General features: G+C 44.1%; 1 protein-coding gene across 2 annotated transcripts in view; it reads right to left on the bottom strand.

The window, feature by feature from the left end:
• PPP2R5E (protein phosphatase 2 regulatory subunit B'epsilon) overlaps positions 1-3,402 on the bottom strand; it is a 135,519-nt gene extending 132,117 nt beyond the window's left edge. The window contains exons 1-2 of one of the 2 annotated variants that reach the window (XM_087819989.1): positions 3,333-3,402; positions 1,020-1,183 (exon numbers count right to left, since the gene is read on the bottom strand). In XM_087819989.1, the coding sequence (XP_087676115.1) occupies positions 1,020-1,176 (157 nt within the window). In that variant the 5' untranslated portion in view covers positions 1,177-1,183; positions 3,333-3,402. The remainder of the gene's footprint in view (positions 1-1,019; positions 1,184-3,332) is intronic. The other variant, XM_087819990.1, reaches the window with a different exon arrangement.
• Positions 3,403-12,520: the final 9,118 nt, after the last annotated feature.

Here is a 12,520-nt window from a genome sequence, read left to right as displayed (position 1 = left end):
CCTCCCTTTAAAAAAATGTTCACATGGGAAAAATACAAGCTTGAAATATCCTAGGCTAAATTTTAAGGATCCTCTAGTTAATCTCCAGTGTTTCTTATAATAACTTCTGATTTCACAAACTGTTACAGAAATAAATGTTAGTGAACAAGCTAGTAAACCAGGTTTTGAATTCCTCTAAGCCACTATAGTGTATTGTGTTGTTCGTGTCCCCTTTCTCTTCACTCTTACGGAAGGCAGACAAAGTCTACCTTCAAAAGTAGATTCTGATAGTTTCCATGCTATAAATGCTACATTCCAATACATTTCAAGCCATGCCTGTTCATAAACATAAAGCAAACAGATAAAAATTTAAAGGAACAAAAAGTATCCACATGCCTAAACAAAAGTTGAAAGGTCTCATTTAGAAAAAACAGGTTGATATTAAAAAACTAGTGCTTAATTCATCCCAATGGAAAGAGAAAAGTAGCATTAAACAAGTATGATCATCAAATATGCTTTCTATTTGTGCTATCTGAAAACAAGAATGCATATAATCTATTACCAACTGACCTTTTTTTCTTGATTTTTAAAAATGAATTCTTTCAAACATCATTTTTTATATGTGAGTTAATGGTACCATCTCCTCTACTAGGTCTACCTCCTGTACGCAAGACTGTACAATTTGAAATTGTCACTGTATACATGTACATCTAAATGTCAACAGAAGAAAAAATGAAAAATACAGACTCAGACATCTTAAAGTTTCTCTAGCAATCAGGTTTCCTACTTATCAGTGTGAGAAATCCTCCTGATAATGTTTCTTTTCATTTATCCAAAGCTATTTATATTAAATTGAGCCCTTTAAAAAGGAGAAAGGGTATATCAGGTCACACACCAGTAACTTCAACAAGTCTGAAATCTCCCATCCCTCAATTTGTAACACAAAATTTTAACAAATATGAAACCCTCTAAAAGGAAATTATAAACAGATATTAAAAGATCAATTGAAAAGGAATCCATCACCTGGTCATGAGCCTTACCTTTCAGCAGTGGCAGAGGTGTTAACTCAATAGGTTTGCCTTGAGACCTAAACTGTGAGGAGCTTTGCGACCTCTTCTGTCTGGCTTTTCTGACGGACTTCCGAGAAAATCCGTCTACTTTATCCACTGATGGAGGAGTAGTTGGTGCTGAGGACATATCCCTACTGAAGAGAAAAGGTAACATAAACATATTCCCAAGGCAGAAGCATACATGTGAGTTGCATAAATTCTAAAATTCCCACATACAACACTCATGAAAATGGGAATATGTTATATAATAAAGAAAGCAAATAAAATCAATTAAGAAAAGTCATGTTCAATTAGAAAACATAAAAATCTGGTGAAAAACAGAAGCAATATAACTGTCATATAAGCAATATTGTCATTCTACTGTATTATGCTGTTCCTGCTAAGATAAGCATTAAAGATGCTCATTTAGACTTGAAGATCTCAGTGCTATCTACTCATTTTCTAACTATAAAGCTCTTCTCATTTTGAGATTTCTGAAGTAATGCTGGAGCTATTCTGCAGCTGGAAAACTTCCACTGATACATTTTCCCAAGATATTTAATGTTATGAATGGGCTCTGCAGCTGAAACCCTTATTGGGCTTCGAAAATCTACACCAATGTATCACAGCAAGTGAAATTTACAATTACTGAAACTATCTAGGCATGACTTTTAATACAATGTGCTTGCTGTGTTAGCTATGATAAACTACACAGCACCGCAAATGAGAACAGGCTAGATTACTTTAAACAGAACACATAAAAGGCATAATTAAAATCATTTCAAAGACGTCTTCTTTTTGAATGAAGCCATCTTAAGTTATTAAAGCTTAATAAACAAAACTATGATGAAATCGTGCACCAGAGTTGAAATGAAAACTTAAATTCACAGCCTACTTAGACAACCAAGTTGAGTTCTCTTGAAGTTCATCATCAAATATTAATTTTTATTCCATCAAACTGATGAAACTGAGCAGTTCTTTTGGATTTTTTAATCCTGTCAACTTATTAAAATGAAGGTTATTTCCTAAAAGTAACAAGTGTTAAGCTCAATTTCATTTACCAACTTAAACAGATGCCATCATTTCCATGGCACGGAAGCTCCATGCAAGATTAATGGCAGACTCTAATAGAAATAACGCCGATGGAGGAAAGGCTGAAATGCAGTTACTCACCTGTCATTCCAATGATGAGATAAGTGTTTTTTTGACCTCTAAATAAAAGTCTAGGGTAGTTTTTTCCTAAACTTGTAAAAATAGTTACCTCAATTACGTGGATTCTGACAAAGTAAAAATAACAAAAACATTTAAAAAACAAAAAAAACAACCACATGATATTGGGCAGTTGGAATTCTGGTTCTTTTTTTAAAAAAAAAAAAAGTTTTTAGAAATCTACCTAAGTTAGTCGTAAATAAAATGAGACAAATTCAAAATGGAATTGTAAACTATGAATGACTACAGAAGAAGGAAGATCACTTAAAAATATTCACAAAAACTGCTTTGGGGAAAAGCTCCACATCACATTTGTACATTGTAATTTTAGGGGCCGCTTTTCCAATCTGGTCTGTGAATTATTTAGATTTCATTTCACCGTGGCAACCCAAGATTTCAGTAAATCCTGTTCCTCCATCACTTTTTGTCTCTTCTTTATTCTTCATCTCCCCTCTGTAAAGGTGGCTTATTGGTAGCAATTTTTTTTAAATCACTTGCCCCTCCGTCCGCGGCCAAGAACGACCGTCAGGGATCTCAACCCCGAGGCGCTGCGGGGCTGTGTGCGGGAGCGGCGGGTCGGTGCAGCGCCCGGGGAAACAGGTTTCGCCTTGGACCAAGGCGCCCGCAGCTTGACCATCCTAAGCAAAGGGCGTCGGGCATTCCCCAGGCTCGGTATAACCCAAAGGGGGGGCCGGGCTGGAGAAGGACCGGTAAGGGGTTCGACTGTAAGAATGAATGGCTCCTACCCACCCCCACCCCAAGCCCGGAAGATAAGCTGCTCGAGAACCCTCACAACACCGATCCCCCTTTTTCTCCCCGCCCCGTCCGCGGATGAGGGGTACAAGGATACGCCTCCAGGGTCCGAGGGTGGAGAAGCGGGGGCAAGGGGGAAGAGTGAATGAGAGGCAGCATCAGCAGCACTTGCAGGTAAATCAGACAAGTGGGACCGGCCCTCCGCCTCCCGCACCCCAGCCCACCGCGCTCCTCGCCCGCCCGCGCCAGGCCTTCCCGCGGCTGGTGCCCTGCAGGTTCCCCAACGAGACCGGGAGGAAGGAGGGAAGCGGGCGAGCCGCGGAGCTGCAGGCACCAAGTTACCTTGAAGCTTCTGGGAAGGAATCCGAAGATGATCTGTGGTTTTGAGGAGCGGGAGACGCGCGGGAGGGCCGCGGCGGGGGCGGCTGGCGGGACGGGGACTCGCAGGCGGAGGTCCGGACAGCGGCAGGGAGCCCGGGGCGAAGGCTGTCCGGCGCGGCGTCCCTCCGGTTCCGCGGCTGCGGCGCCTCTAGGCCTCACGGCGGGACCTGAACCTCAGCGCTCCGGCGGCGGCGGCCTCACGATCCTCCCCCGCGGGCCCGTCCCATCAAATCGGCACCGACCCCGTTGCGGCTCCGCCGGTGGCTCCTCGCTCACATTCCCGGCGGGCGGCGCCTCTGCTCGTTGCCCCGGACCTGGCGGCGGCGGCGACGACGTGGGGAGGGGGGGAAGGGAGGGAGGAAGACTGGATCCGCAGCGGCAGCAGGAGAAGGAAGGAGCAGGAGGAAGAGCCGCTGGAGCCGGAGCCGCCGCTGCCAGAGTCGCCGTTCGGTACCCGCGGTGGGTCTCCGTCAATGCCCCTTTCTCTCTCCTATTGTCAATATCACCGGGCGGCTGAGTCCATGGCACTCGCGCAACCGAACCTTCTGGCCAGCAGCGCCCGCCCCTGGCGCTCACTCACTGGAGGCTTCAAACGGGAAGCGAGGCCTCATTGGCCGGCGTCCGCCTTCACTCCCATGCCAGCAGGTTCGGCTGAGAACCGATCGGGGATTGGCGGCGGGGGGGCGGAGAAACAGGAGGGTGGGAAGAGAGGAGGACGAGGATTGGGCTGAGAGCGAGGGACCCGGATGCAGCCGCGATCTCCGGCCGCGCGGCCGCCGCTTCCGCCCGGCGGCTGGGGAGCTCTAAGCGGGTGGACGGGGCAGCCTCCGGGCCCGAGAGGAGCGTCCTGAACCCGGGAGGTGTGCGGCTGACAGGTCAATGGAATGGGTTTCCGCGCACTGCGGAACCTCTGGGCGGCGGTCGTCTTCAACCAGAGGGTTCCCAGGGCCACGATCGGCTAAGGGTGGGGAAGCCTCCGGCCTGGATTCCGCCCTCTTCAGCCGCCAGGGTGGCCCTTCTGGGCTCGCGGAACCCCACTCAGGATGGAAGCCAGCGCTGCGTAGACAGAAATCAGACACCCCACCCGCGCCTGTGCGAAGGGGCCCCAGCAGCCCGCTGCAACCCCCGGCAGTCGCTCTCCGCTGAGCCTGTGGGAGACCCGGCACCGGAACCTGAGCCCCTGGGGCCGGGCCAAGGGCTGGATATCGCTTCCAGTTCCCTCACCTCGTCTCCCTTTCCCTAAACCTCTCTTTTGAATATCAGCTCCCCGACGCTCCCGCAAGCCCCGGCGGAGGGCGGCTCGGTGTAGCCGATGCAGGCGGGGACGCCGTCTCCACGCCCCGCAATCGTTTATCAGGAGCCGCCGCGCCGCCCCTCCAGCCGCGCGGAGCTCGGACAAACCCGCTCCGAACTGCGGGAGCTTGGGCGCTTTTCATTGCCCGGGGGGGTCAGAAAGAGGTGATCGAGAAGCCTTGACTTAACTCTAGCTAGAACAAGTGATAAAATATTTAGAGATGTGTTTGCATCCTTGGTGAGCCCTCGCCAAGTGGTGCGTTTCCAGAGCATATTCTTGGACAGCACCCTGTTTGAATGCGCGCTACATACCTCGGGGGGGGGGGGGGGGGGCAAGAAAAAGGGAGAAGGAAATTCTTAATGCTAACTACAAATGTCAGGGTACTGACTGTTCACACTTGGTAAATGGGGGGTGGGGAAGAATTAACATTCATAATCCCTCAACCACTATTAGCATTTTGGTGTACTTCCCTCCAGTACTTTTTTCCCTGATACTGTGTGTATCGTTCTGTAGCCTAACTTTGCCCCTCCTCATTATATCACGTTTTCCATACAGTTAGGAAATAGAACTATGTACAAATTACAGTTAGGAAATAGAACTATATACAAATAAAACTATATATCCCATGTGTGCCAGTAGTGACCAAAAAATGCATTGCATTTCTCTTGTTGGTGTTAACCATCAAGTGTTGCAGATTTCTATGCTCATTCCCAGAAATGGCTCCTGAGTGGAAAAAAAATTTTTTTGTGCCATGAAAGATAAAAAATATTTCTGTTTTGAACTGAAATGGGAAACAGGAAAAGATGGCTATCAGGTGAAAGCAGGCTCCCCCTACTGACTCCAGGCAATTGGCCACTTTTCATAGTCCCCATTTTTGCCCTGAAAAAGTTCATCACCATGAGGCCCTATAAAACTGACTAAAGCCCAGCAGTGTGGCTCAGTGGATTAAGCATCTCCCATGCACCAAGACGTCATTGGTTCAATTCCTGGTCAGGGCATATGCTTGGGTTGTGGGCTCCATCCCCAGTAAGGGGTGTGCAGGAGGCAGCCCATCGATGTTTCACTATCATTGATGTTCCTCTCTCTCTCCCTCTCCTGCTCTAAAAAATAAAACTTTTTTTTTTCATTAAAAAAAACACAAAAACTGCCTAGACTATCAGTCTCCTACCTTCAAGAAACATTTCCACATCTCAATTTCTTTTACCAGTCTTTATGAAAACTTCACTGTCCAAGAAACTTGTGTGCTCAATCTCTGATGGAGGGTAAATGCAGAATTAAAAACAAGATTTTAAAGCCAACTCAATTTCCCTTGGCAACAGTTGAACTGTTAAAGAGTAGTGCACGTTTGAAATGCTCACAGCTGTTGCTTAGAACATTTCACATTTTGTAGAGTGGGGATTTTGCTTGCAAATTATGGATCTCCATAAAGACAATTCATTTCAAAACTGTTTCACTTTCTATACAATGGCAGAGTAACTGAAATGAGCAGGTCTTTTAAAATCAGAAACATCCTTGCCTATGTGAGAAACTGTTCCTTGAACCAGTAGTTTCTAAAGAAGGTCTATGCATCCAAGGGGTGTGTGTACTCCAGGAATAGCACAAGGCAATTTGGGACGTAGGAGAAGAAAATATAAGGACATCTATTTATGCTTAATTCAAATTGAAAAAGAAAAGCATTAAGCTCAACTAATATTTTATGTACAGAATGAGTCTATAACCCTGCACGCTGTCCATGGTATGGTCTCTTGGCCCAGAACCGCACAGGACATGTCCTCAAGGAAAAGTGGGAGTTACCATTTCTAGGGGTCGGCTGTGGTGGTCCCATCCAGTCAGTCTCTGCCAACATGTAGTAACATATTGAAGTTTGCTAGGTTCAATTAAGTGGATTTACTGATTATATTACCTAGGTTTCATTAAATTCACCCATAGAAGATAGACAAGTGATTTTACCAGAGTCCCCTGCAAAGAAATCACAGGAAAACAAGCAAATGACAGAACTGACACTTCTCGTGTCAGCTCTTTCACAGCCACATTTCAAAGTTAAAGTAACAATCTCATAAATCCAACCAAATTTTGGCTTAAAAAATATCAATTCATCAAGAAGATCATTTGAAATATGGATTTGTATCCTCTGTCATTAACAATGAACTGCATCCTAAGCATATATTGTATTTGAGTTATAAGTTAATGGTAGTAGCATATGTATATACTTTATAAATAAATAAACATACAATATACTTGGTTAAGAATTGCTCCGCAAGAATACACTGATGGGAATGAGTGATCAAAACAGTGTGGAGACTGCTAGGGTAGCTAATACAAAATGAAATACATTCTAGCCATCTGGGAAGCCATTATCAAATGACAAAACACTGTCCGTTGCTATCTGATGAAAGCACTCACTTTCCAGATACCAAGGCTGAGCTTATCGGTGATCTCCTGGCAGGCCGGCGTGCGATGAGGCGATCAAGTGGTGGCTGGCCGGTGAACTGAAGAAGGGCCGAGATAATACGCAGCAGCCCCATCAGGCCAGTTGCCGACCAGCAGAGGAGGAAAGACCTGTGCTGGGAAGACATCATGGGGGGTGGCCCAGCCCCGTTTGGGGGGGGGGGAGGGTGCCTGGAGCTGGCCTTGGCTGAGAGGGGAGACCAGCGAACACACCTGATGCAAGACACGAGCTGTTCTTTCAGGTAAAATAACAGGCGTACGCACAACAGCTAGTGTAGACGAGGGACTTCTTGGAGCCACATTTGTCTATGCAGGAAACACCCTCAGCAGTGACATTTTCTTGGGTCATAATTTAAATAGTGCAGTTCCGCATTCAGATGCGCCTCAAGGGTTGTATGTTATTCATGGCTTTCCACGTGATGAATGTGTTATTATTGCTTGAGATTTAAACCGTTTGGGTGCTCTAGTTCCCTACTGAGCAGTGAGAGTGAGAGGCCCTGGGTGTTACTGACGGATCAAGACGGGGAGGAGCCCTATGTCCCTGATGGGGAAGAAAAATTGGAAAACCTACCAACCAACCAACCAACAGGCTTCCAGTGCACTTTATTTTATACAGAATAAAACACAGACTAATGTACCACGAGTAATAATTTTGCTTGTGAAGTAGTCACATGACACAATTAAGTGAGCTAAAGCTATGAATTAAGTGTAAGCATAGTGGGAACACAGGCCCTGCGCTCAGGCATGTCCAGCGTGGAATCCCGCCCCTGCGGGTCCGGAGCAAGGGCCAGCCCCCCCCCCCCCCCACCGCACCGCTTTGGCCCCGGGCTGCACGCAAGCAGACCAAGGCCTCCTAGCGCGCAGGCTGGACCTCGACCCAGGGAGGTTATGCATCTACTGCGGTGCCTGGCACCTGCTCACTGCTCAATAAATGCTAGTTTTTACCCTAATAACCCACTTTCTTCATATTCTAATACTCTTTATCTATCTAGAGGTTTTTCTTTCTTTTTTTTCTAGAAGTTTTTCTTTAAGAATTCCCACACACACACTTTTTTCCATTCCGGCACACCCCGCTGCGACAGGAAGAAAACAAGCCAAGAGGCACGCCTTTCAACCCACTTCCACGCTAAATTGTAGAGCTGTGTGGGGCACTCATTGGCAATAACAGGGACTTGCCTCTTGCAATACCCATATACTTCTGAAAGCTGAAAACAGTCATTTGCCTTAACATCATTTCAGAGCTTTTTCTTAATTTCTACTTTATATTCCTTTAAGAGAGGCTCAAACTATGTTTGCTGTAAGCTTCCGATGTCCCTTCCTCACTGTAACTCCCAAAGTTGCAGTAGGACCCAGGTCCTGGTCTCTAGTCCTGGCCCTGCCTCTAGTAGTGGCCTGGCCTTGTTGCGGTGGGTGTGTGCTTCACACCGTCCCCCCTTTTTATTTGAGGACCACACCCCTCACTTCCTGTGATCCCGGTGGGACTATTAACCATGCTGCTGCTGCTTCCCTCTTCCGTCGCGGAGAAAGATGGGGACACGACCCAAGGGGATCGGTTGGATCTTCTCCAGGATTCGCTCTGGGGATGCTGGGAGCGAGGTGCCTCTCTTCCCTTTGGATCATAAACCATAGAAATGATTAAGCCGCTTCTGATCGCCTCCCTCCCTCTCCTCCATCCTGGAGGAAGCCAATACTGGGGAAGAAATTTTGGCAAAGCTAGGTTTTAACAACACAACTGGAGCTGCTGGATTCAGTTATCCCTGAAGCCAGTTTCAGTTATATGAGCCCGTAAGTTCCCACCCAAAAGAATCCTGACTGCTGGTACACAGACAAGTCACTTAACCTCTCCAAGCCTCAGTTTACTTTTAGTCCCCAAATCTGGGATTTCCTAAGGGTTGAACTAAATGAAATCTTTGATGAGATCTAATCTTAAGCATGAAAGAAATCATTCAAAGTCGCCCTGCTGGAAATTGTTCCCTAAAGTGATTCATCAAATCTGATTTATTTGTTTTTTCTAAGACTCAAAGCAGCCAGTCTTAAGAATTACACTTGAACACACCTACATGAGGAAAGACAGTGCAGTGACCTACCAAACATGAAAATAAGCTTTATTCTTAGCAAACTGCAGCTTTTCAATAGTTTATTTTTACTGTGACCCTTAAAACAACAAGGCCATAGTTTAGAAAATGCAGCCTATGGTTGAATGTTGCATCTAGGTTCTTACCTATCATAGAGAGAGAACATTGTTAAGATATCCATAAAATTGGGTAAAATCTATAAACATAGGGTAAATCACTACTAAAATGTTCTAAAGGGGCAAGACAACCAAAGGAGGGTGAAAACTTAAATCTGAGTAGACAGTTATTAAAATAAACATATAACGACAATATACACAATCCTGGGTGGGACTGGTAATAGCTGCGCACATGTACATAGCAATTTAGTTCACTTTTATATGCACTATTTAATTTGAACCTTAACTCTGCAGGTACATACCTCTTCCATTTTCTAAGTAAGAAGAGAGAGGATCAGGGAAGTTGTCCAGTGTCGCACAGCCAGCAACTAGCAGAACCATTATTTGAACCCAGTTCTTCCAAGGGCCTCTGTACCAAATAACCCGTTTGTAAAATCATTGTTTGTTAAAGATAAGCAATTGAATATAAGGCTACTATTTTCTCCATCTTATAGAAGGAAAGACTAATGAGATACAGAGGTTAAATGCCTTATACCATATCTTAAAGAAGAGAAAGCCCGGCCGGGCGTGGCTCAGCGGTTGAGCACCGACCTAGGATCCAGGTGATTGGGGTTTGATTCCCGGTCAGGGCACATGCCCGAGTTTCGGGCTCCATCCCCAGTCACGAGAGTACAGGAGGCAGCCGATCAATGACTCTCGTCATTGATGTTTCTATCTCTCTCTCTCCCTCTTATTTCCTCTCTCTGAAATCAATAAAGATATATTTAAAAAAAAAAAAAAAAGAAGAAGAAGAGAAAGACCAGGGCAGGCTTCCATGAACCCCATGAACCCCCAGTCATTGAACACTATGAGCCAGCAACTGTGGCAGCATTTTGCATATATTGTCTTGTTTAATCTTCAAAAGAACCCATTAATGTAGGTACTTTTATCCCATTTTGCAGCTGCAGAAGCTAAGATACAGAAAGCTTTAGTTTCTTTTGCGAGGTCACACATCGAGTAAATGGCAAAACTTGGGCAGGAATTAAGACTAGAATATAGGCACCGAAACTCTATTACACTGCCTGTCCATCCCTGCAAATCCTCTATAATATCTGGTCTGTATGCAGTAGAATACATGGAAAACACAAATCCTTTCCAGTTCATTTCCTTTGATATTTAAGTCTCTTTCCAAAATAACAGTGAACCCCATTCTGTCTTTGGTAAGAAACACACATGGAGGTTGCAGTGTGGAACTTCCAAATCAACCTTCTTAATGAAGAGATGTTTGGGGAGAAAATTTACGTTTAAAGAGCTTTGAAAACAAGGAGAAGAGCAGTGGTCACCTCCAGCATTTGAAAACATTCTCACTGGTCTTTTTTCTAAGTCAAGAAAGCTTATATTCTCAGATGTGGAAGGTGAGTGACCCAGCTAACAAATCAGTTGTCAACTGGAACAAAGTATTTATGAAAGAATATTTTTGAAAAAGAAGCACTGAAGAGACTCATGCAAAGTAAAAAATTTCAGCTATCTTGATCCCTTAGAGGAAAATAGTTATAATTAACTAGAAGTCACTAGTTTCATAAGCAAACTGTAGCAAGTGCTCAACTGACTTCTATAAAGTTTTTATATAATGAGTTTATGTGGAGAACTAGACCATATTTTCTTTGGGGTTTCTTTCATCGCTAAGCATAAATTCTTAGAAGGTCTTTCCCTTAAAAATTCTTCCTCTTGGAAATCTTACAAACAACATTCCTAAGGTTCACCAGGGATATTCATTGCAGAATTTTAATAACAAAAAAATACAAACAACCTAAATATGTATCAGTTGAGGGATAGTTAAATAAATTATGGCACATTCACACTATGGAATAATATGCAGTTATTATATATAAGGGAGATACGTAGGTACTTATGTGGCAGGGTGTCTATGACATTAAGTGGAAAAAAGCAAGAATTGCAGAATTAAAGGTGAGTAGCATTCTATTTATAGTAGGAAACACCTGACGTCTGGAAGATACAGACAGATATCTAGAAAAGGTAAATGTCTTAAAAAGGCCTGAGAGTACATACTTGGAACTGTTAGCAGTGAATACCTTCGGGCATAGGTTGGAGGTGGGTGGTAAAGATTAAATTATATACTTAGACATTGTTTTAATTTATTATAAGGAATACATATTACCTTTAAGTTTTATTTCACGGAACATTTTAGACTACAACACGCTACAGTGAGTAATATAGCAAATACCCACGTACCTACCACGGGCTCTGAAACACCAACACAGCGGAAGCCCGTTGCGTAAACTTCCCCAGCGCACCTCAGAGTCACCACGGCCCTGACCCGGGGCTTTCTATTCCCATGATGTCATACTTTTCCTAGATATGTACATACTCCTAAGTGCTGCTACATGCTTGTAGTACTTTCTTCATATTTTAGGGTTGTATGTAATTGGTATTATACTATATGAATCCTTTGTAATTTAATTTTCACTAAACATAATGTACTCTTAAGTTAAACATGTTGATACAGATACTTTAGATCATTTCCTTTCACTGCTGTCTAACATTCCATTTATAAACATTCTAAACAAAACAGAAGCAGACTCATAGATACAGAGAACAGCCTGAAGGTTGCCAGAGGGAGGGGGTTGGGGAATTAAGTGAAAAGGTGAAGGGATTAAAAAGTACGGATTGGCAGTTACAAAATAGTCACGGGGATGTAAAGCACAGGGTAGGAAACGTCAGCAATAAGATTGTCATAACTATGTATGGTGCCAGGTGGGTGCTGGAAATATCAGGGGGAACACTTTGTGAAGTATATGATTGTCTAATTACTGTGCTGTACACCTGAAACTAACACAAAATAATATTGAATATCAACTGTAATTGAAAAAAAATTTTAATTTAAGAAAACGCTCTGCAGTTTATTCATCCTCTTATTTTGTGATTTTGGATTATTTCCAGCATTTCACTGTTGTGAACAGTGGTGCTATGCATGTTCCTGGGCACATTTGTGTGCTACGGTTTCTCCAGTTCCTGTGTGAACCTAGGAGTGGAATCAGGCCGTAGGGTCATGCTTCCTCAACTTCACAAGACGGCCAAGTTGCTTTCCTAAATGATTGTACCAATTAACAATCCTACCAGCAGTAGATAAGAGATTCTGTGTCTCTCAGAATTCCTTACCCATCCAGAAAGCAATCATTTATCTATCTCCCCTTCTAATTTTTGTTTTATTTTTCT

The sequence above is a fragment of the Miniopterus natalensis genome, chromosome 1 (assembly GCF_054644295.1).
Source record: "Miniopterus natalensis isolate mMinNat1 chromosome 1, mMinNat1.hap1, whole genome shotgun sequence".
NCBI classification, from domain to species: domain Eukaryota; kingdom Metazoa; phylum Chordata; class Mammalia; order Chiroptera; family Miniopteridae; genus Miniopterus; species Miniopterus natalensis.
Note: the sequence above shows the minus strand (reverse complement) of the source record. Positions and strands in the feature narration are given on the sequence as shown.